General features: G+C 37.4%; 1 protein-coding gene across 1 annotated transcript in view; it reads left to right on the top strand.

Annotated features, from left to right (window-relative positions):
* erbb4b (erb-b2 receptor tyrosine kinase 4b) overlaps positions 1 to 22797 on the top strand; it is a 438095-nt gene that overhangs the window by 188914 nt on the left and 226384 nt on the right. The window contains exon 2 of the mRNA XM_073854619.1: positions 11751 to 11902. Within this exon, the coding sequence (XP_073710720.1) occupies positions 11751 to 11902 (152 nt within the window). The remainder of the gene's footprint in view (positions 1 to 11750; positions 11903 to 22797) is intronic.

Genomic DNA, 22797 nt, shown 5'->3' with positions numbered 1-22797 from the left:
CTGCACTTTTAATGACACTAAAAGAGAGTAGGAGGATCCGGTTGTGGAAATTAATGAGGGCTGTTCGCGTATTAGACGAAGATTCATTCCTTGGGCCACATGAAGGAACAAGACGGCCTCCTGCATGAGCGATACACTGCAAGATTTGAAGCAGGCAGGGGAGTAATTGATGGTGAGGTGGCGCTTTTGCCGTAAATGTGCTGTAAAAACCATTAGGAAAGGTTTCAGTCACACCTGTCTGATGCCTTCACAGATAGACCAGCCTCACAGAAAGGGAAGAAAACCGAACGAGTGCTCCTCAGACACAAAGGCAGCCGGTAGAGTATTGAAACTGAGTTCCCGCTAGCTGTCAGCACATTTCTTGCACTCTCTAATTGCCAATGACCTAGTGCTCTGAAACAGTGAGAGTTGCCATACAGCAGCAGATTAAATGCCTTTGGTTACGGCCTGTGATGGGCTTGTGATATATTTTCCTGCTATTAGCTGGTGACATGGATTTATTGCTCGATCAACATCACCAAAAATAGAAATTCGGGCCTTGGTGAGGTACGAATATTGGCCTCTACAAAATGGTTGGTTAAAATATGACAAGTGATCTCATGAGAATACGTGTGTATTTTTACATTTCAGTGTGGTTGTGTTTTCAAACACACTGAAATGTATAATATCGACGTTTTAACAGGACTAATATGTAAATTACGTATTTACAGTTTTACGTAAGTTATTCCTATTCGTAAATTTTAAAATTACGGGCATTGGCGTTTCATACTCATATTAATCAAATGTTTTGAGTCATATTTTCTGACTTATTTATTTAAGACAGTTTACTTTACCTAATGAAATGATTATGATATTTAGAGAATGACACAATATTGAACATTTTAAAACTTTAATATGAATATAAATGAATAAATTATTTAATTATTTTTTTATATTTAGTTTGTTTGCCATGACACACAAAAACGCGTTTTCTCCAATCCTGCCGTCTATGCAATATGTTATTATTACTACTAAGCAATAATTACATCAAAATACAACATAAATTCACAAAAGATGTTTTCTTTTATTTATTTGCTGTGATCCAAATCTTTAAAATTCATACCATTGCGAGGAACAGATCCAAATTCAGCCCTTTATCCAGCGACCTTGACCGAATTCTCATCAGCAAACATAAAGTCAGATTGCACGTTCGTTATATAAATTTGAATTCAAATATTGCGCCTCAAGAAGCTTTACGACACATTGCTTTACGGCAGTAATATCAAAAGCTCATTGGCTCTTTGTGTGCTACGGGACATATTTGCATCATTTACGTTTCCGTTGGTCTACGAAATTTAAAAAAATGCGCCGTGACAGAGGGAAGTCAAATTAATGTTCATACTTCTCTTTACTTTACTTCATATACTCCAGAGAGGACCTTGGCTGCAGCACATCATCATTTTAACTACTTTTAGGGTTAAGGGAAATTATACAGCAATCTTTATGGAACGAAATATATGTAAATATTTTAAGTTTTTTTTAGCTGTAAAAACTTAATAATGCTACATTTAAATGTTTTAAATACATCTATATTGTACACTTTAGCATCTATTTAAACTTACAAAAAATATTTTTTAGTTTTTTAAAGTTACGCATAAATATTACGTATTAAAGGTGGAGTCCATGATGTTTGAAAGCCAATGTTGATATTTGAAATCACCTAAACAAACACGCCCCTACCCCAATAGAATCTGGACCTTCTGTTGATAGACCCGCCTCACGTACGCAACCTGGCATTTGATTTGATTTGATTGGCTATAAGTGTGTTTTGGTAGTCGGCCCGTCTCCTTTTCCAAACCGTTTTTCAAACATCGTGGACTCCGCCTTTAACAGTGAGACCAGGCTGAATATGGACACAAATATGTACAAATTGATTGATTTAACTTAAGGTAAAACTTGACTTGGAAGTATGGGACTATGTTGTATTGTATTTTGGCATATTTACTAATTTATTTTCAAATATATTTTGTGAATAGCTGGCATAACAGGTTGTCATATTGATTGTTTTTAAAGGGATTACCCCCAAATTTACCCCATGATTTACTCACCCTCAAGCAATCCATCATCTTTCAGACGAACACATTTGGAGTTATTTTGGTAAATGTCTTTGTTCTTCCATGCTTTATAATGAGAGAAAACAGGGAACAACTTTAAACTAAAAAAGAGGGAATCGATCCTTCACAAAAGTGATCCAAACGGCTCCAAGGGGTTAATAAGAGTCTTCTGCGTGTAATCGATGCGATGGTGTAAGAAAAGTATCCATATTTCAAACTTTATAAACTATTAAAACTAGCTTTCGGTAGCAATGCCATCTTGGACTCACTTGATTCACGAAGTGTCACTGTGCAACAGGCTTGTGCACAATTCCGAATTTCAGAATTGGCCTCCATTCAATTCATGAATTGGAATTTGAATTGAATTGACTCCGCCCTACAGGAAGTTGAATTTGAATTGGAATTGGAATGACAGGAAGTGGAATTAAATTCATGGCAATTCAAAGAAATTCCACAAACAAAACAGAAAGAATCTCACATATATTCAGTGTTAGGAAAGTTACTTTGGAAAATTGTTTGGAAACCATTTTAAATACTTGGTTAAAGTAAAACATTCTGGGAAATGAAGTCATGTTCCATCGTGTTCCACAAAATTACAATTACAAAAGAATCTAACTTAATTATTTGTTATGTGACTAGAGTTTTGAACATTAATTGCTGGGGGAAAACATTTTCTGTTAATGTAATCTGTACAGTAGTTCAAAGTAGTTCAAACTAATATAATTTATAGATTATGTAATGCAATTATATCTGACATATACATACTGAAAGCTTCATTTTTAACACTTTACTTACTGTATAATATGTATATGATTTTCTTTGAATTTCTATTGAATTGCAATTCTGCTTCCTTTAATTCAAATTCGAATTGTAATTCTAGATCCTGTTTTTGACATCAATTCAAATTCAAGTATTGAATTGGAATTTAGGAGTCATTCTCAATTCAATTCTGAATTGTGCACAAGCCTGCTGTGCAATGTACAGTAGTTATGGCAAAAAACGCTCACTACGCTAAAACTCCCATGTGAAATGTGTGTGTCCAAGGTGGCGCTATTACCGGAAGCTAGTTATAAAGTTTTATAAAGTTTGAAATCTTGATATTTACTATACAAAATCATATTGATTACCCACAGGAGATCTTTATCAATCTTTAGACGTTGCTCCCAGATCCCTGTTTTCTCCCATTTTAAGCTTGTAAAAACAAGGACATTACTAAAATAACTCCAAATGTGTTTGTCTGAAAGATGATGGACATTATGTATCTCAGATGGCTTGAGGGTGAGTAAATCGGGATAACTGTGATATTTGGCTGGAGTATCGCTTTAAGTTGTGGATTGTGTCACATGACTACATACAGAAGACCAAAGCATAGATACAAAGATCAGCTTTCAACTGTATCCAAATTAATGTAGACGTAGCCTTTAGTCTTTTTCACGGTCCAAACAGGGACACTTTTATAGAAAACAGTCTGTCACAGATGTCCTGCTGGTAGGGTTGAAATGGGAGCGTGGCAGCTTTCCCTGCCGTGAAGCGTTTGTGGCCCCATGGAGAGAGTTTATGCCGCTAAACACATCATATCGGATAATCCCCCCATATCTCTCTCTCTCACTCAGGAAACCTGTCACAGGTAATGTGTTAACAGGGGCTTAGAGAATGTCACGTCTGTGTTACTGAGGCTGTGTTTGACGTACACATGCATGCCCATGTGCGTGTAACAAAAAATTGAAGGTTTTGCAGATTAAATCAGACACAGAGTCTGCACCCACAGAGTTTTGCTGAAAGCTTTCACTTGTCAAACTTTATGCATTTTTTGCCCCTTGTGTGATCATTTAGGCAATATTTTGGCTCTTTTAATGCTTTCAATTAGCAATTATAGTACCATCTATTTAGTCCATGACAATTATGCATATTTTTATACTGAAAACGCTACATTCGTTCATGCATTCATATGAGAAAACTAGTTCTGCATGTTATTTAATAAAGACAATTCAATTTAATACCTATAATAGATTCTTGTAAATGCAAACAAACTTTCTCTTTGTATCATAAGGCAGATTTGGAAACATATTTAGCATATGAGAGAAAAGCTCAAAAACAAAACGATTTGGTTAAAGTCCCGATTTTTCTAGTCTTACTGTTAATCCGACACAGCTCGGTAGAGATAAACCTAAAAGAGTTTATTCCCTTCCAATTCCTAAGGATAAATTGAAGTTTTTATCCTGAACCAAATGTCAATTAGACGGTATATGAAAGGTCCGCATGTCCCACTCCATTAAGAAAACTATGGAGCAGTTTTTCCGCACAGGGTTTAGATTAGTCCAGGACTAGGCCTTAGTTATATTAGGAAATTTAAGCAGTTTTTACAAACAATAAGCAGTGCTGGTTTGCAATGCCGGCGGGTGACTTCTTTTTTCGAGGGCGCTCGATGCGAAGTTCGTCACAACATGTATGTAGCCCATCATGTGTGTGGTTTGTAATTTCAAAATATGTTTTCTGCGCATCAAGAGATCCTGTGTGCATCACGTATCTTGTCAAAATAAGTGCCTGCTGCAGATGTGTCTAAAGGGTTTATGATAAAAGAGATGCTCGCATTTGCCAGATACTCGCATAATCTCATGCATAATCAAAGTTTAGTGTTAAAGCAACACCAAAGAGTTTGTTTTACCTTAAAATAACGTTTCCAAAAAAGTTTCAGTGGTTCATCCACTCAAAACAGGGTGAACGGCACTTTCACATTCGCTTTGCAGCCCTCTATCGGCCAAAACCGCACTAAAGAAGTTTCCAACCGTCTTTGCAATAAAAATGACATAATTGAACAAATGACACTTAATGGCAGTTGTCATAAACGTCCATAAAATCTTCTTCATATTCATGACACGTGTCATGTCATGATTATGAATGTGTCATGTCAGCCTTATGTAAAGTGATGTTTTATAAAAACTTTTTCAAAACTTTTTCATGTGTCATCGACCCACAACCTAAACAGTTTATATGTGAAGAAATCCACGTATTTACTTCTCACGAGACGAGTGTTTGACAAATTATTCGGCAAACTACTTTCTCTCATCGCTGCTAAGGAAGAGCACTAAGTTTGCAGCACTTCAACCTTTGGCGCAATAACATCATCACTCCTGTAAAGATGTTATTGCGCGCTGAGGTCGAAATGCTGCAAACTAAGTGCTCTTCCTCCATGCATTGAAAATAGATAGTTATTTATTCATTTGTCTAAGTTGAGGTAAGAACATTGTGAAATATAAAAAATGGTGGTTTTCCTTTAAGTCAAAAGTGTAGGCCTATTTGTCACACTCTGTCTCAGTCGTGCAATGTGCAAGTGTGAATTTGAATCTCCTTTCGCGACAGTTATAATAACAAATATCACATCACACCCAATTATTCAATCGCCCTTGCTTTTTTCCCACTCCAACATTTCAATTATTGCCCACTAAAAGCTGCACAGATATATTTGCTTACCTGAACTCTGGTGTCTGGTCTGAACTAGTTGATGCATGAAAACAGCACATTGACTGGCTCAAAGTATTTTGAGTATTTTAAAAATACAAAAATACTCATCTTAAATGTATTTAAATACAAATTACATTTCATTTTTTTCAAAGGCTTTAAAATACAAAATACTATTTTGTATTTCAAATACGTATTTTAAATTCATGTTTTTGAAATACTGCCCATCCCTGATGGTGGTGGTTGAGAAGAGTCCGCCTTTTATATATAAAGCGTTTTGAGTACTGCAGAAAAGCGCTATTTAAATGTAACAAATTATAAAGGTGCAAAGACATTTACATTTGAATATAGCTCACTAAAACTTAAAAAAAATCTTATTTAATTTATGCTCAACCTTATGATGTCACTAGTCATACAATATTTACCTCAAAAGGGATACAGGTTGACAATTGCTTGACTAGGTGACGAGTGACAACAAATAATTTTTGAGTTTCTATGTTGCAGATTTGACAAAAGCAGTTAAATCAGGTGAACAAGTTTAAAAAGTTTGCAAAAGTGTAACCTCTTGTATCCGATACTGTCTGTTTTCCTGATCATTTCATGACACATTTACTTGATAAATTGTCTTTCCAAGTGCACTTAGAAGCAGTAAAGCGATTATTTATAGGTGCACGACTCTTTATCGGACACATTTTTTAATGTCACGATGGCCCGAGCTCATATGTAAGTTAGGTCGCAATGGCACAAAGCTGCAGTGCTCAGTCAGTTGAGTCTTTATGTGTGCCGATATCTGCCTGTCCCATATGGAGTGGGCAGACCCGTGCACTTGCGACAGGGATGTTAGAGGACACGGTTACCGGACCGTAGCGCTGTCACGCAGAGATGTAATCATGACTGTCATTATTACCATTTAGTCCTTCACCAGATGCCCTTTTAACAGCTAAAGGATGCTATCATCAGCCACAGAGCCAAACTGTAGCGATGCAGAGCGTTTTCAATGGTCGCCCGGATCAAACCATCACTTTAGCCCTACGGCGATCTTATTCTTACGTGAGCATCGGCTTTAAATTTCCAATCGGCTCACGTCCCCTAAACAGACACATTGACGATGTTTACTTCAGAAAGTGACATTTGCAACTTTATTTAGCTCAATGAGTTGCTGGCTATTGGCATGACCTTTTCTACCATTGCTGTGGGTCCAATATGCCTTTGAGACTCAGACTTCCTCACTTGCTTGTATTGATGTTCAATAAACCCTGCTCTTCATTGATGGAATTATTTTTGTGTTCTACTTATGAAATGAATTTAGGCATACCTAATTCCAACGAGAGTAAATCTAAATCAAACTGCGGCGATGGCGAAATTGATGAGAATGGAGGTTGTGTTTATGCTCGGTTTGTTAAGTCGTGATGCGAAAATCTAATGATATAAAAGCGTTGTTTTGTTTGCGTTCTAACAAATATTGTTGTCCCTTGTCAAATCAGATAACAGAAACAGTTTGTAGAAGGTTATGGGGGTTAATCGTGTGTGCTTCGCTAGGTATGGATCTTTGTGGAGGTGCCACCCATCTGATGGATGGAGAGAAAGTGTGTAGCTTAAACTGGGAGTGAGAGTTTGCCCTTCAAACTGGGAATGGGAGTTTGCCCTGTTCACCATTTGTCATTTCAAAATTAAATTGTATTTTCCATCCACTACAAATGAAAACGTCTGCTTAAAAATTCTCATCCAGTTTGAAAATCCTCATCCAGAAATCAGGACCAACAGGAAAAGTCATGGGAATTCTTTGGTTAAAGGTGTGGGAACCCTATTAACTGTCTTTCTCTTCTTTGCATTTTTTGTGTCTCGCTATGTTTAAAAGAAAATGTCACAGCTATGGTGTTTAGATTCCCATCAACTCTCTTTATGGTCCTAAAGGAATCTTTCACTGTCCTAGTGATAAAGAAATGCTTTATGTATTCTGGTCATGATGGATATATACACACAACTCCTTGACAAATGCAAGGCCGGCAGGCGTTAGAACTATGGGAGGATGATAAACAGTTTTGTTTTTGCATCTGTGAGTGAGTATGGAAAGAGAGCATTTTATATCTTTGATTAAATGCATTAGACGTGTCGGGATTGAATCGGGTTCATTTCAGCATACGGTATAAGAAAATTAATACAGAAAAAAAGCAAATAAATATAATTTAATACTACACTGCTAGAAAAAAAGATACAAATGCTGTTCTTGGGACGGTACCCTTTAAAAAGGTTCTAATATTAGGTATATGTATGTACCAATTTGTGCCTTTTGAGGTAACAATATGTACTCTTGAGTCATCATTATGCACCCATTAGGTACAAAGGTGTAGTTTTGGAAAGTGTACCACCCCAGTGACAGTTTGGTGAATGTAACATTTCAGTCTAGAGGATTTTTATATTTATAGCATTTTAGGAGTTATAAACATTTTTTTTATTATTTAAAAAATAAAATAGCCAGATCTAATCCTGAAAACATGACTTGTAAACTTCTGACTAAACTGCTCCCTTTCCGCAGCAGAAAGTATTTCTTTGTTGAAAAACATGAGGGTGAATGAATGATGACAGAACATGTTGTTAACTGTTTTTTGGAAAGCTAGTGGTAAAATATGATTTTGTGGCTATAATCCAGACAGTGTGTGAATTGAGTAGCCTGCAGCACATTATCCAACTCATGCTTTTGATGTCGGTTGGCTTTTTAGCTGTCAGAAATGGGTATAGGAACCTCCCCTCTAACAAGATTATATTCCACAATTCACCTATCATTTTACAACAGTGCCCTCGAGGGTGCAATAATGCTTTATTACAACTAAGCTTCCTTCACAATGCCTCCCTCGCTCTAATACATGTTAACGGTTATTGAAAACTTTGAGCTTGAATCATCTGACCTGTGCATGTTTCAAATTTGTGTTTGACAAAATACATGTGTTTTATAATAGGAGACAAGAAAATCTTTAATGACTGCATTTTTGATTATTTTATTACTTAAAGATAATTCACCCAAAAATGAAAATTCTGTCATTGTACTGACTTCCATAGTTTTTTCTTATCCTACTATGGAAGTCAATGGGACCATAGAGACAGAGCGCAGCGCGTCACAACCTGAAAACCACGCCCACCGGGGGGGAAAGCAATCCAACAGTCTCCATTGACTTTGTATTGCAAAAGGCCGCCTCCTTGTCATTTCTGGCTTATAACAAAAAACTGAATAATGCCTAAAAGCTGCTTTGGGACAATATGTACAGCTAACAAGCCAAAGAACACAGAAATAAGTTTTTATAAGCTGTCGAGCCGTAAAACCCAGTCTTTAAGGAGAATAAAGTGTATCGCCGATTACGTTTCCCCCTATTGGACGCAGTTTTACTAATAGGAGTACTATGAAAAGTTGCCTGTTTCCATTTCTGTCTAAACGCTCGTTTTTTGAAGTCGACAGCTTATAAAAAATTATTTATTTTTTTGGCGTGTTAGATGTACACCTTGTCACACAGCAGCTTTTAGGTATTATTCTGTTTTTAAGTTTAATCTGTAAATAAGTTTTTATAAGCTGTCGACCCCAAAAAACGAGCGTTTAAAGACACAAAAATGGATACAGGCAACTTTTCATAGTACTTCTATTAGTAGAACTGCTTCCACCATGGGGAAACGTAGTCGGCGATCCACTTTATTCTCCTTAAAGGCTGGGTTTTACGGCTCGACAGCTTATAAAAACTTATTTCTGGGTTCTTTGGCTTGTTAGCTGTACATATTGTCACACAGCAGCTTTTAGGCATTATTCAGTTTTTTGTTATAAGCCAGAAATGACAAGGAGGCGGCTTCTCGCAATACAAAGTCAATGGAGACGGTTGGATTGATTTCCCCCCCGGTGGGCGTGGTTTTCAAATTTGCATAACGGCGCTCTGTCTCTATTGATTCCTCCAAATATCTTCCTTTCTGTTTTTTTTAGAAGAAAGACATTTATACATGTTTGTGTAAATATGAGATAATGAGAGTGAGTAAATTATGACAGAATTTCGATTTTTGGGTGAGTTATCTCTTTAAGGACACAGGTTACTTACTTTGAAGTAACCCAAATTTAAAACTGGTCACAGTTTTTTGCAGCCTGATCTCACAGGAATTCGTACGTTGACTAATTTGTATGAATTCGTATGAAGTAAATCATTCAAATGCGTATGTTTATTATAAAAAAAAAAACAATAATGAAACCCTACCCCTAACCCCAACGTCACAGGGTGAAAACAAATTGTATAAAAATCTATGAATGTGCTCGTACGTTTATTATAAAAAAGTCCAAAAAGCTATGAATGTGGTCATACATTTATTATAAAAATTGTCCAAAAGCCTACAGTACAAACGTGGTCGTACATTTATTATAAAAATCGTACAAAAACTTAGGAATGTGATTGTACATTTATTATTAAAAAAATGTCCAAAAACCTGCAGTACGAATATGGTTGTACATTTATTATAAAAAATAGTACAAAAACCTACGAACGTGGTCGTACATTTATTATAAACAGTTGTCCAAAACCTGCAGTACAAATGTGGTCATACATTTATTATTAAAATAAATACTACAAAAACCTACAAATGTGGTCGTACATTTTTATTAAAAATCGTACAAAAATTTAGGAATGTGGTCATACATTTATTATAAAAAATCACCCAAAAACCTACAGTACGAAAGTGGTCATATATTTATTATAAAAAAATAGTACAAAAACCTACAAATGTGGTCGTACATTTATTATAAAAAAATTCAAAAACCTACAGTAGCCTACAAATGTGGTCATACATTTATTATAAAAAAATAGTAAAAACATGTATGAATGTGGTCGTACATTTATTATAAAAAAATAGTACAAAAACCTACGAATGTGGTCGAACATTAATTATAAAAAAATTGTCCAAAAACCTGCAGTACAAATGTAGTCGTACATTTATTATAAAAAATTGTACAAAAACCTACAGTACGAATGTGGTTGTACATTTATTATAAAATTTTTTTTACAAAAACTTACAAATGTTTTTTTTTACCCACATTTATTATAAAAATCGTACAAAAACTTAGGAATGTGGTCGCACATTTATTATAATTTTTTTTTTTACAAAAACCTACAGTACGAATGTGGTCGTACATTTATTATAAAAAAATCATCCAAAAACCTACATTACGAAAGTGGTCATATTTTTATTATAAAAAATGTCCAAAAACCTACAGTACAAATGTGGTCATGCATTTTGTTATAAACAAAATAGTACAAAAACCCTCAAATATGGTCGTACATTTATTATAAAAATTTTACAAAAACTTAGGAATGCCGTCGTACATTTATTACAAAAAATTGTCCAAAAACCTACAGTACGAATGTTGCCGTACATTTGTTATGAAAAAATTGTCCAAAAACCTGCAGTACGAATGTGTTCATACATTTATTATAAAAATTGTAAAAAAAACTTGGAATGTGGTCGTACATAAAAAACGAATGTAATACAATAATGAAACCCCACCCCTAATGTCACAGGGGCGAAAGCAAATCAAACAAAAACCTATAAATCTGGTAGTACGAATTAATACGAAATAGTCATATAATATGTACGATTTGCCATTAGACTTGTTGTGTGTTTTTTCCCTAATGGTGCACTCTGTTTAAAAAGATGAAGAAACTAATTTCATAAAGACATGGAGAAATACTGTAATATTAACCAATAATGTCTTATCCTAGTTTCTATAAAAATCAAGTGAAGGTGTAAATGTATCTGTATTGCTGGGTAATTGTCTGTTCTCTTTCGGGTGAGCTCATGGTTGGTCGGGCGGATGGGATGGGGCGGGATGGGTGAGGATGTGCTCGTGAGATGTTGTGACAGTGGTTCAGCGAGGCGTGAGAAGGAGTATACACTTTTGGCTCAAAGGCAATGCCAGCTGATGCAACAGATGGCAGATGTCTTTGATTGGTGCAAGGTGTTTGATGAGCAGAAATGGTTCTGTTTAATTGCTTGTCAAGTTGTCCGTCTGGGCTTCGGCCCCCCCGTCTGCCTCAGAGGATTCTGGGGCTCCGGGCCTGATTAAACTGCGATGCTAGATGGTCTGAAGCATCAACCAGTCTGATATACTGTTCCTGCATCTGTTGTTTATACTATTTAATGTAATTTCATTCTGCTTATTTTTTCCTCTCCCTACAGTATGCACCGGCACAGAGAATAAACTGAGCACTCTGTCAGACTTGGACCAGCAGTACCGGACCCTTCGTAAATACTATGAGAACTGCGAAGTGGTGATGGGCAACCTGGAGATCACAAGCATCGACCGCAGCCATGACCTGTCTTTCCTAAGGGTAAGTGATTTCTTGGATTTCCTTTGGCATTTGTTGTACTGATGATTTATCCCAGGTCTGGTTTTGGAGCCACTACTTACAATAGTACTTTTTTGGGAAACCAAACGTCACGTTTTAAGCTCTTTGGTGTAAACACAAATGACTTCAGAATTCACTTTTGGTTTTCCAAGCTTGTTGTACACCAGCGGGTCTGGTTCATATAAACTCCGGTATGATTCGCACTTAAAGCACTCTGAAACAAAAGTGTGAAAACAGCCTTACAGGAAATAGAAAAAATCACATCTTTCTATGCTAGGAAGAAAAACGAGCTTGGATTGAACATGAGGTTTGACCTCCCTACTCCACTCCCTCCATCACAATAGCCTAATCCTCTACAGTGTGCCTGATGTCATGATGAGGATAATGGGTGGTCAAAGAAAGGTCAGGGATCTTTTCTTGTGGAACAGCAGTGGAAAAAATACTGTTCAGATGTGGTTCGTAAGTCCTTCTGAACACATCCCTGCCTAGGTGCTTATCGCTTATCCCTGACTTCAAACTTATTTAAATTGATTGATTTATTTAAATTTAAGAGGAAATGTAGAAGAGGCCACAGGCTATGATTTTAGCCGAGATGCATGCAACTCTCAGTGGGCTGGTTGTGGCTGTAGGCTAGCAGTTATCACATGTCTTCATTGAAATGTTGTGTTCATTCCATTGCAGAGGAAAACTTTATTGTTGAAAGCTTGCTTATTCATAGCTAAGGAAACTTAATAGAGATCTTAATTATTAAGACGGCAGGCAAACTCGTGAAATAAAAATGAAAGTAAAACTGTTTTACACGTCTATTAAAATAAAGCTGTTATTAAATTTCCTAATGCATCGTTATTTGATCTTTACTTCCATTTAAAACTTTATACATTTCACAAAGGAGGATTTTTAACACTTTGTTTGAACCGCAACTCAGCGAACCATCCAACCAAACTTCAGACGCTGCGGAGCAGAAACTTACCAAATGCAGGACTTGAAACATGTCACGTGTCTTTATGGGATCTTTAAAGCAGTTTGAATGCATGCACAGATTCCGGAAAATCATTGGCAGTGTGAATGAACCACAATTCAAATGATCCCAGACAAATCCCGGGCGCATTTTCTGTCTGTTTTCCATAATGTCTGTGTGAAAAAAGGCATACAATTATTAAAAGACAAGTTCGGTATTTTATACTTAAAGCCCTGTTTTCAGATTGTTTATGATGAAATAGAACGGTTTTGATGGAAATTTCAACATATGCGGCTGCCCCGAGAATTTTCGGGTGTTTGTTCTATCACCTCCCACCTCTACAATGGCTGCATAGGTGCACTGGAACAAGTCTTCCTAAAATGCATTAAACTTTCGTTTACAAAGACGTGAAACTCACCAAGTGGTCAGGGGTGGTCATTGAAATGCTCACACAAAAATCGCTGCAAAAGATGTTTTCCAACAGGTGTTTTAGCATTCGTTGTAAACTTGTGGACCTATTTTTCCAAACGCCTCACACCCGTATATTCTTCCTTTGAGAGCTTGAATAATAGACACTCCAGCCCAGTTGGGGGTGATAATCCACCTTTGCCAATTGCAAGAATACAAACGGGTTCCCGGCGCGGAGTAATACCGTACCTCACAGCACATCTAATACAAGTCAATGGAGTTGGCAAAAACTACGATAAAACCTGTTGGAATGCGTCTTTTGTGTGAGCATATCAGTGAACACCCCTGACACCTCGGTGAGTTTCACGTCTTTGTAAATTAAAGTTTAATGCATTTTAGGAACAGGAAGGATTGTTCCTGTGCACCTATAAACCCATTATAGAGGTGGGAGGTGATACAAGAAACACCCGGAAATTCTCGGGCCAGCATCATATGTCAAAATTTCAGTCAAAACCATTCTATTTCATCAAACGCAATCTGAAAACAGGACTTTAAGTGTAAAATACCGAACTTGTCCTTTAAAGATAAAAAGTACGGACCAAAAATCCAGTCAGATTATATAACTCGGTGCTATGTGGTCAACAGGGCAGTGACTTAAAATCACATTCTGCTCATTGATAATTGGATTTTGGATGTGCCGTAACCCGCAACAGTCTTACCATCTCAGTAACACACAACGCCCCCCTGCAGGTCAGGAAAACCCAATGCGAGTGCAGCGCAACCATTGGCTTCCTGCAGAGGTAATTGTCCAATACGATTGCTGGTATCAAAGTAACAGTGCAGATAAACTGAGTCGTATTACTACTCGAGCTCAACGGGATGATGGTTGGGGGAAAAACACACACTGTGTTGTGACATCAATCTAAAAACAATTCAAGCGCATGTTTATTTCCTCACACCGTAGGGTATCGGAGACGTGCCTTAAAGGAAGATACTTTAGGTTTAGGGCCATCATTTTTGTGAGCCATCAAGGTCTTTTTGTGTCTAGAGGCACTCAGTTGCACAGGTTAATTGAAGATGTTAATTGAGAACAACAGCAGAGGGGAAGGGGCGGAGTCAGATGTGTATTTTAGGTTATTATTTTAAAACATTAATAACACGCTCCCGCAGGGTTCGCATGTCATCAGGGGAACACTTCACCTTGAAGAGACGACAAGAAGGAGAGGAGAAATCTTTTCAGCGGTTGACTAGCCTTCTCTCGAGTGATTGAAACTGATGCTTTCTTTAAAGATAGCCAGAGATTGATGGCTGCTTCCAAAACATCTAGAAAAGCTTTAGTGGTAAACAGAGTTCATCTTCTCATGCCTTCAGGGCTGATGTATTAAACCCTCCATGTGATAAATAACTGTAATTCCGCCCATATAAAATTTACACATTTTTCCTGCAAAGCAAAGGTGAAGATGCATCCCCAAGTTAATTTCTTTAAGATGTTTGGCACGCTTGTCCAGTCCATGAGAAACATTGGTGCGGTGGGAGGTGACACCCCCTTACAATAATGTAGTCTTTGATTGGGCCAGATTTTGGCCTTCCATCCTCATAAAATGCTTTATATGCTTAGTTCAGGATTTAATGAGGCGATATAGAGTTAATAACCGGTTGTCATTTCCAAGAGGAAAGCGTAAATATTTCCACAAGGCAGCGTGTCATTAGGCTGAAGATTAGATACTGCAGAGTGCGTTGCGTGTGAGGTCTGATTGGAAATATTACTGGATGCCGTGTTGCCATGGAGCCCACGTTTTATTGGGATTAAACCTGTTCCATCTGTTTTTTTTTTAATATTGTCCTGTCTCTTTCTCATTAAAGGATCTTATTTTTTATTTACCCTCATGTTGTCCAGTTTAGTCAGATGGTCTTTTTTTACAAAGAGGCAATTTTTTTCTAAAACAACTCTCAGTCTGGACAGAAAAGCTGATGTCCTCGCAAGCACTGCCGTGACTTTGCTAAAGTGTCACTACCCTTCCAAGGTCACTTTGATATTTTAAAGATTCAGATTGGGATTATATACAAGTTATATATAATATTGCATTGAATATTATTTTTTACGTATGACTATGTATGGAAACAATACACTTTAAAGAACAAATTTGGGTTTGAATAACCCATCCGTTGGTTTTGTCCATTTCTGACCCAAATATGGGTTGAAACAAACCCGCATTTGAGTTGAAATAACCCATCCATTGGGTTCGTCCATATCTGACCCAAATATGGGTTAAAACAACCCCGCTTTTGTGTTGAAATAGCCCATCCGTTGGGTTTGTCCATATTTGACCCAACTCTGGGTAGAAACAACCCCGCATTTGAGTTGAAATAGCCCATTTGTTGGGTTTGTCCATATTTGACCCAACTACGGGTTGAAACAACCCCGCATTTGAGTTGAAATAACCCATCCGTTGGGTTCGTCAATATCTGACTCAAATATGGGTTAAAACAACTCCGCTTTTGTGTTGAAATAGCCCATCCGTTGGGTTTGTCCATATTTGACCCAACTCTGGGTTGAAACAACCCCGCATTTGAGTTGAAATAGCCCATTTGTTGGGTTTGTCCATATGTGACCCAACTATGGTTTAAAACAGGCCCACATTTGAGTTGAAATAGCACATACATTGGGTTTCTCCATATTTGACCCAACTATGGTTTGAAACGACCCCACATTTGAGTTGAAATAACCCATTTGTTGGGTTTGTCCATATTTGACCCAACTATGGTTTGAAACAACCCGCATTTGTATTAAAATAATCCATTCGTTGGGTTTGTCTATATTTGACCCAACTACTGTATGGTTTGAAACAACCCCACATTTGAGTAGAAATAGCCTATTTGTTGAGTTTGTCCTTATTTGATTCAACTATTGTTTGAAACAACCCCCATTTGATTTGAAATAGCCCATTGGTTGGGTTTGTCCATATTTGGCCCAACTATGGTTTGAAACAACCCCACATTTAAGTTGAAATAAACATCCATTGGGTTTGTCCAAATTTGACCCAACTATGGGTTGAAACAACCCCACATTTGAGTTGAAATAACCCATTCATTGGGTTAGTCCATATCTGGCCTAACTATTGGTTGAAACAACCCTACATTTAAGTTGAAATAACCTATCCGTTGGCTTTGTCCATATTTGACCCAACTATTGGTTGAAACAACCCCACATTTGAGGTGAAATAAACCATCAATTGGGTTTGTCCATATTTGACCCAACTATGGGTTGAAACAACCCCACATTTGAGTTGAAATAACCCATTCGTTGGGTTCGTCCATATCTGGCCTAACTATTGGTTGAAACAACCCCACATTTAAGTTGAAATAACCCATCCGTTGACTTTGTCCATATTTGACCCTGTCCATATTTGACCCAACTATCGGTTGAAACAACCCCACATTTGAGTTGAAATAACCCATTTGTTGGGTTCTTCCATATCTGGCCTAACTATTGGTTGAAACAACCCCACATTTAAGTTGAAATAACCCATCCGTTGGCTTTGTCCATATTTGACCCAACTATCGGTTGAAACAACCCCACATTTGATTTGAAATAACCCGTCCGTTGGGTTTGTCCATATTTGATCCAACTATGGGTTGAAACAACCCAACAGTTTTTTTGCAGATGGATAGGCTGACACAAAGTTTCTTTTCAATTCATATAAACTTTCGAGTTTGTTTGTGACTCTAAATATTGATTCAAATAAAACTTATCTTGGAACAAGGAGCCGTTTAGGATCACTTTCCTGGCAAATACTGTCGAAGCAACCGTTGTAGTGTGGGATGTGAATATTTGATTCTCCGTTTAACCTTGAAAATATGCAGCTCATTTTTATGAAGATGAGCTGCAATTTACCTTCATCAAATTTAACAGGATATTATTTGAAAATGAATAAATCATTTTTGTGTGTATAATGTGTGTGTGTGGCGGTTCCAAAGCCTGGCAATACCTTACTATCTGCATAGGCAGCTGCCTACATAGCACCGTAGCATGTAACCCAGTGGATAACAGAGGACAGAAGTCAAATAGATGTTAATAAGCCAGGTGACTCACATGGTCTGTGGCAACACTCAGCTACCAAACAGAGATATATTGTAGGACAAGGGAAGGTTTATTCATACCTTCAAGCAGTCTATTAACCTTCTGCATAATGCCTTTAAGGTGTTATGCCCATAATAGTTCATGTCACTTTTCACGAATACGTAAATACGTCCCATTTTGTTGTTTATGTCAGCACAAATTCCATGTTTTCTATTAGTTATGCCTGAAAAATTATATTAACCTAGCATAAATACTTTAAACACTTTAAATGGCATAGATGTACAGTAATGCATTTAATACAAATCTTACACTGGTCCTTTAAAAAAACAAAATGTTCGCTGTGGTCTATTTGTAATAAATTGGTGTCTTGGACAAGAGAATCCGTGTATCTGTATGGTTACGTTTTTCAGGGCTGAACGCTTCACGCGTGCCGCATTACATCAGGCGTGATCTGAGAGACGCTTTCGTAGCGGCCTTCAATATTAATGAAGACTGATGAAGTGTTTGGGAGTCCGTGTCTGTCAGTGCTGCCTGGATGGGAGTGACAATCGCAATTAGCAAACTCTCAAGTTCATTTCCATCACTTTAATATGACACGAAGACAGGCATAAAGGGGGAGGAGAGAAACAGCAACTTGCAAGAGATGGAAAATTTCACATACTGTATAAGCCATTCAAGCAAATAAGAAGAAATCTATGCTTTAGGGTTTCGTCTTAGACTGCACAGTTGCAGATGAAAAACTGTTTATTGAACTTCATCTGAACAGTGACAGATACTTTATTCACCTAGCATTGTGAATGTTTACATGCTGTTTTCAATTCAAGACACGAGAAAGCATCAGTGTTTGTTTTTCGCTTAAGCAGTTATTGTTGTGGCTTAGTCGAAGATCTTATCAGATTTTACGACTGCAGAAATCCAAATATCATAAATCCATACACTTTATTATGCAACTGTTTTAAATATTTGCACAACATTGTGAAGTTTGACCTCATGTTTAAGCACACAGGTTAATGCATTCTTACAGAAGAGAAGCACACTCCCACACACGCAGGAAAGGTGGCAAAAGAAAGACCTCGTTTTTGGCTTGCATGTGGGCTGCTTGAGCGTCTCCTCACTTTTCTACCTCTGGCGAATGTCAGCCCAGGTTCAAATTCACATAGGCTCAGCACACGGCAGTGTTGCAGTCAGGGATGTCTCTCACTCCTTAGTGACAAGTGTCGTCAGCGAGACAGCAGGAGACTGAAGGAAGGGAGATGGGTTTGAACTTGAAGACAGATATGGTGAGACACAATAAAGGGTAACAAGGCAAGCAACCCAAGCTGTGCATTTAAGCCTTTCGTTTTCTATACAGGTTGTTTGTATGTGTGTGAAATCATTGTTTGTCAGCTCCATTGTTGATATTTTCTTGTGTCTGCCTACATTGAGGCAGCCTACACTGATCTCATTGAACAAAACCTAGTATATATGTAATATTTTGTATATAGAACATTATTAAAATGAACACAGATAGACCTCAGGTTGTCCATTTAAGCTTAAGTGTCATTCATGCATCCATACAGTAAGGGGCAATCTGTTCGACCTCAGGGGCAGGAATAATGGCTTAGTTTAATAATGTTTAAAGGACAAGTTTGGTATTTTACACTTTAAGCCCTGTTTTCAGATTGTTTATGATGAAATAGAACGGTTTCAAATTTGCACATATGATGCTGGCCCGAGAGTTTTGGGGTGTTTGTTGTGTCGGCCCCCACCCTCACGGTGGCTGTATGGGTGCACTGGAACAATCCTTTCTAAAATGCATTAAACTTTCGTTGACAAAGATGTGAAACTCACCGAGTGGTCAGGGGTGTTCACTGATATGCTTACACAAAAATCGCTGCAAAAGATGCTTTCCAACAGGTGTTTTAGCATTCGTTGTTAACTTGTGGACCTATTTTTCCAAACGCCTCACACCTGTACATTCTTCCATTGAGAGCTTGAATAATAGACACTCCAGCCCAGTTGGTGGCGATAATCCGCCTTTGCCAATTGCAGGAAATCAAACGTTCCTGGCGCGGAGTAATACCGTACCTCACAGCACATCTAATACAAGTCAATGGAGTTGGACAAAAACTACGATAAAACCTGTTGGAAAGCATCTTTTGCAGCGATTTTTGTGTGAACATATCAGTGAACACCCCTGACCACTCGGTGAGTTTCACGTCTTTGTAAACGAAAGTTTAATGCATTTTAGGAAGGATTGTTCCTGTTCACCTATGCAGCCATTGTAGAGGTGGGAGCTGATACAACAAAAACCCGAAAATTCTCAGGCCAGCATAATATGTCCAAATTTCAGTCAAAAACGTTCTATTTTATCATAAACAATCTGAAAACAGAGCTTTAAGTGTAAAATACCGAACTTGTTCTTTAATAATGGCTTGGTCTGTGTTTAGCAAAACAAAAGGCTGAAGTTCACACGGTTTGTGTTGTCAGGAAGATGCATGAGATATAATCAGGATGCATCCTTCTTTCATGGTGCTACAAGCCCTGATAGACATCTTCATTACAATAAGATCCATCATAACACTGTTTGTCTCAACCACACCTACCTATCATACATAACATCACAAACAACTGTTGTGTCAAAGCAGCAACAATTTGTGTCTACTGCTTTACTCAATTTGCTCTACTGCTATCTCACTTTATATCTGCACAGGGCAGGAAATTTAGTTCTTAAAAACAATTAATAAAGGATGATGATCATTCTGATTGTTTATGTAAAAGAAATATTTTTAATTAGTGTCTCATCCATACACTGTAAAAAAAAATCTTTGCTGCCTTATTTTTTTGTTGTTGTTGTTGAATCAACTCAGATTTACAAGTTATGTCAACTTACTATTATTTATCTTGACAAGAGATGAGTGGCTACAACTTATAAAATGATATTTACTATATTTTATAAGTTATACGAACTCATCTGAAGTTATAAAAACTTGTCTTTAGTCAAGATAAATAATAGTAAGCTGAAATGACTTGTAAATCTGAGTTGATTCAACAAATTTTTACAGTGTATGTAATCTCACTGTTTTTTGGGACTAGGCTCATAAATTGGTCAGATTTTTTAAGTGTGCAGGCGCGGGTGTTTTTCAGTGTAAAGCATTTGGATTCGTTTTGGGTTATTACGGGTTTATTCATATTTACCATTCATCGTGCAAGATTTGGCAACATGAGTAAGTAAAGACTTTTACCTTGTTTCCTGTGATTTCCTGCATCCCGCATAGAGACCTCATGGCTCTGATGCACATTTAAATGTGTAATTGACATCTACCGTATTTTCTGGACTATAAGTCACACTTTTTCATAGTTTGGCTGGTCCTGCGACTTATAGTCAGGTGTGACTTGTATGTCAAAATTAATTCATATGAACCAAGAGAAACCATTACCGTTTACAGCCGTGAGAGTCCGCTATATGCTGCTTCTGTATTTATGTAATTCAATGGATTCAGTGATGCGGAATGACTTTGGGAGCTTGGTGAACTTTGAATTTGGCTTGTTATGTTCATTTGGCCTATTCAGCCAGGTATGATCTGTATGCTATTGTGTATCATGTAAATAACTGTTAATGTTACGTTAACATGCACGGACACATATTCAGGCTGTTATTCTGTGTGCTGTTGTTTAGTTGAATAACTTGCCTTTCCAGATTAAATGTCTGTTCTTCGGCTTGGATTTTGTGAAATCATTTTCTGAATAAATGCGACGTCCAGTGTGACTTATATATGTTCGTGACGCATTTTTGACTCATGCTACTTATACTCCGGAGTGACATATGTTGTATTCACATGGGGCGTAAGCGTTAACGCTTCCCATTCACTTTTAATGGGTGACGTCATGCGTTGCCGAACTGAATTGTGGATCCGTCAGTGCCATTGCTCGCGGCAGAAGTTGAACATTTCTCAACTTTTCAAGGGACAACGTGTGCGTCAGCCAATCAGATCACCTTATGCAAATAACCTAGGCAGAGCCAGCCAATTACATTTATGGAAGACAGGAGCATAGGTTGCGGCCATTGTGATTGGCTCTTGGCCACGCTTCAGACAAGCCTTCCGTTAAGCGTTAAAGGATAATTCCGGTATTTAACACTTTGAGTCTCATTTCTGGTTTGTTTTGGATGAACTACAGTGATGGATACAGAAATTTTGACAATGGGTCGTGTCTTGAGTTTTTGACTCGTTTAGAAGCGTCTCTTGACTGCTTCAGAATGGAAGTCAATGGCCATGCACAAACATGTCATTAAAACAACACTTAACATTCATTTTCAAAACTGTGCTACTCACTGAGTGGTTCGTGGTGTTCGTTGATGATTAAAAACAAGTTGTGTAGCGAAATACAGTTTCTGTGTCGTGTTTTATTTGGCATTTTGTAAAATTCCATTGACTTCTCTTGGAAGACTCATTGCTCGATGATATATCACTCCGCCGCCGGGAAATAGGGACTGTTTACATGTGTTTGTAGTTTTTTCGCTCGGTTTCTTTCCGAATAAATTTTTCACATATTTGTAGGGCTGGACCAGAATATTCGAATATTCGTTCCGTGGGTTGACATTCGATTTTCAGTTTTGAGATTCGAAATATATATAAATATTTTACAGCTTTAATGCAGAGCTTTTGCCAAGCAGGATGTGCGCTTCACACTCCCGCTCTATATGTGGCGAAGTGAGACCAACATCAATAGCCATCAGCCACCAAACGACACCAGTGGAAGATCGCCTCAAACGGAAAACGCGCTTCCTGCTTTGGCATTCACGTTAATAATGTTGTAAATAACGTTCAGTTTCTTGCAAAAACTGATTGATTTGCTTCACAAGACGTCAATATGTCACACGGAGTTATGGGGGATTACTGTTGTATTGGATATATATGCTTTAGCTCTTAAAGTGTGCGGATCTGTTGACTTGCATGACGGTGCACTGGGGTTTCTGCAAAATATCTTCTTTATTGTTCTGCCGATGAAAAAAACATATTGGATGGTGTAAGTGTTATAAATAAACTTGATTTTGAAAGTATGCTACCGTTTTATTACAGTTTGTTGGACTACGTTCATTCATGCTTCAGCCTCAAATATAGAGCGGAAGTATATACGCGGTTGTGAGGTATCTGAAAAAATAGTTCCACTATAGCAAATAACACGGATTGAAATCATACATTACGCCAATATATTTGTTTTTAATCATCAACGAACACCATGAACCACTCGGTGAGTAGTACAGTTTTGAAAATGAACGTTAAGTGTTGTTTTAATGACAAAATTTCTGTGTCCATCACTGTAGTTCATCCAAAACAAACCAGAAATGAGACTCAAAGTGTTAAATACCGGAATTATCCTTTAACTTTTTTTGCTCCATGTGAATGTACCGTTATAGTCTGGAAAATACGGTAGTTGTTCAGTTTGGTT

This window comes from Misgurnus anguillicaudatus, chromosome 17 (genome assembly GCF_027580225.2).
Source record: "Misgurnus anguillicaudatus chromosome 17, ASM2758022v2, whole genome shotgun sequence".
Lineage (NCBI taxonomy): Eukaryota > Metazoa > Chordata > Actinopteri > Cypriniformes > Cobitidae > Misgurnus > Misgurnus anguillicaudatus.
The sequence above is the reverse complement of the archived record's forward strand: the minus strand, read 5'-3'. Positions and strand labels throughout refer to the sequence as shown.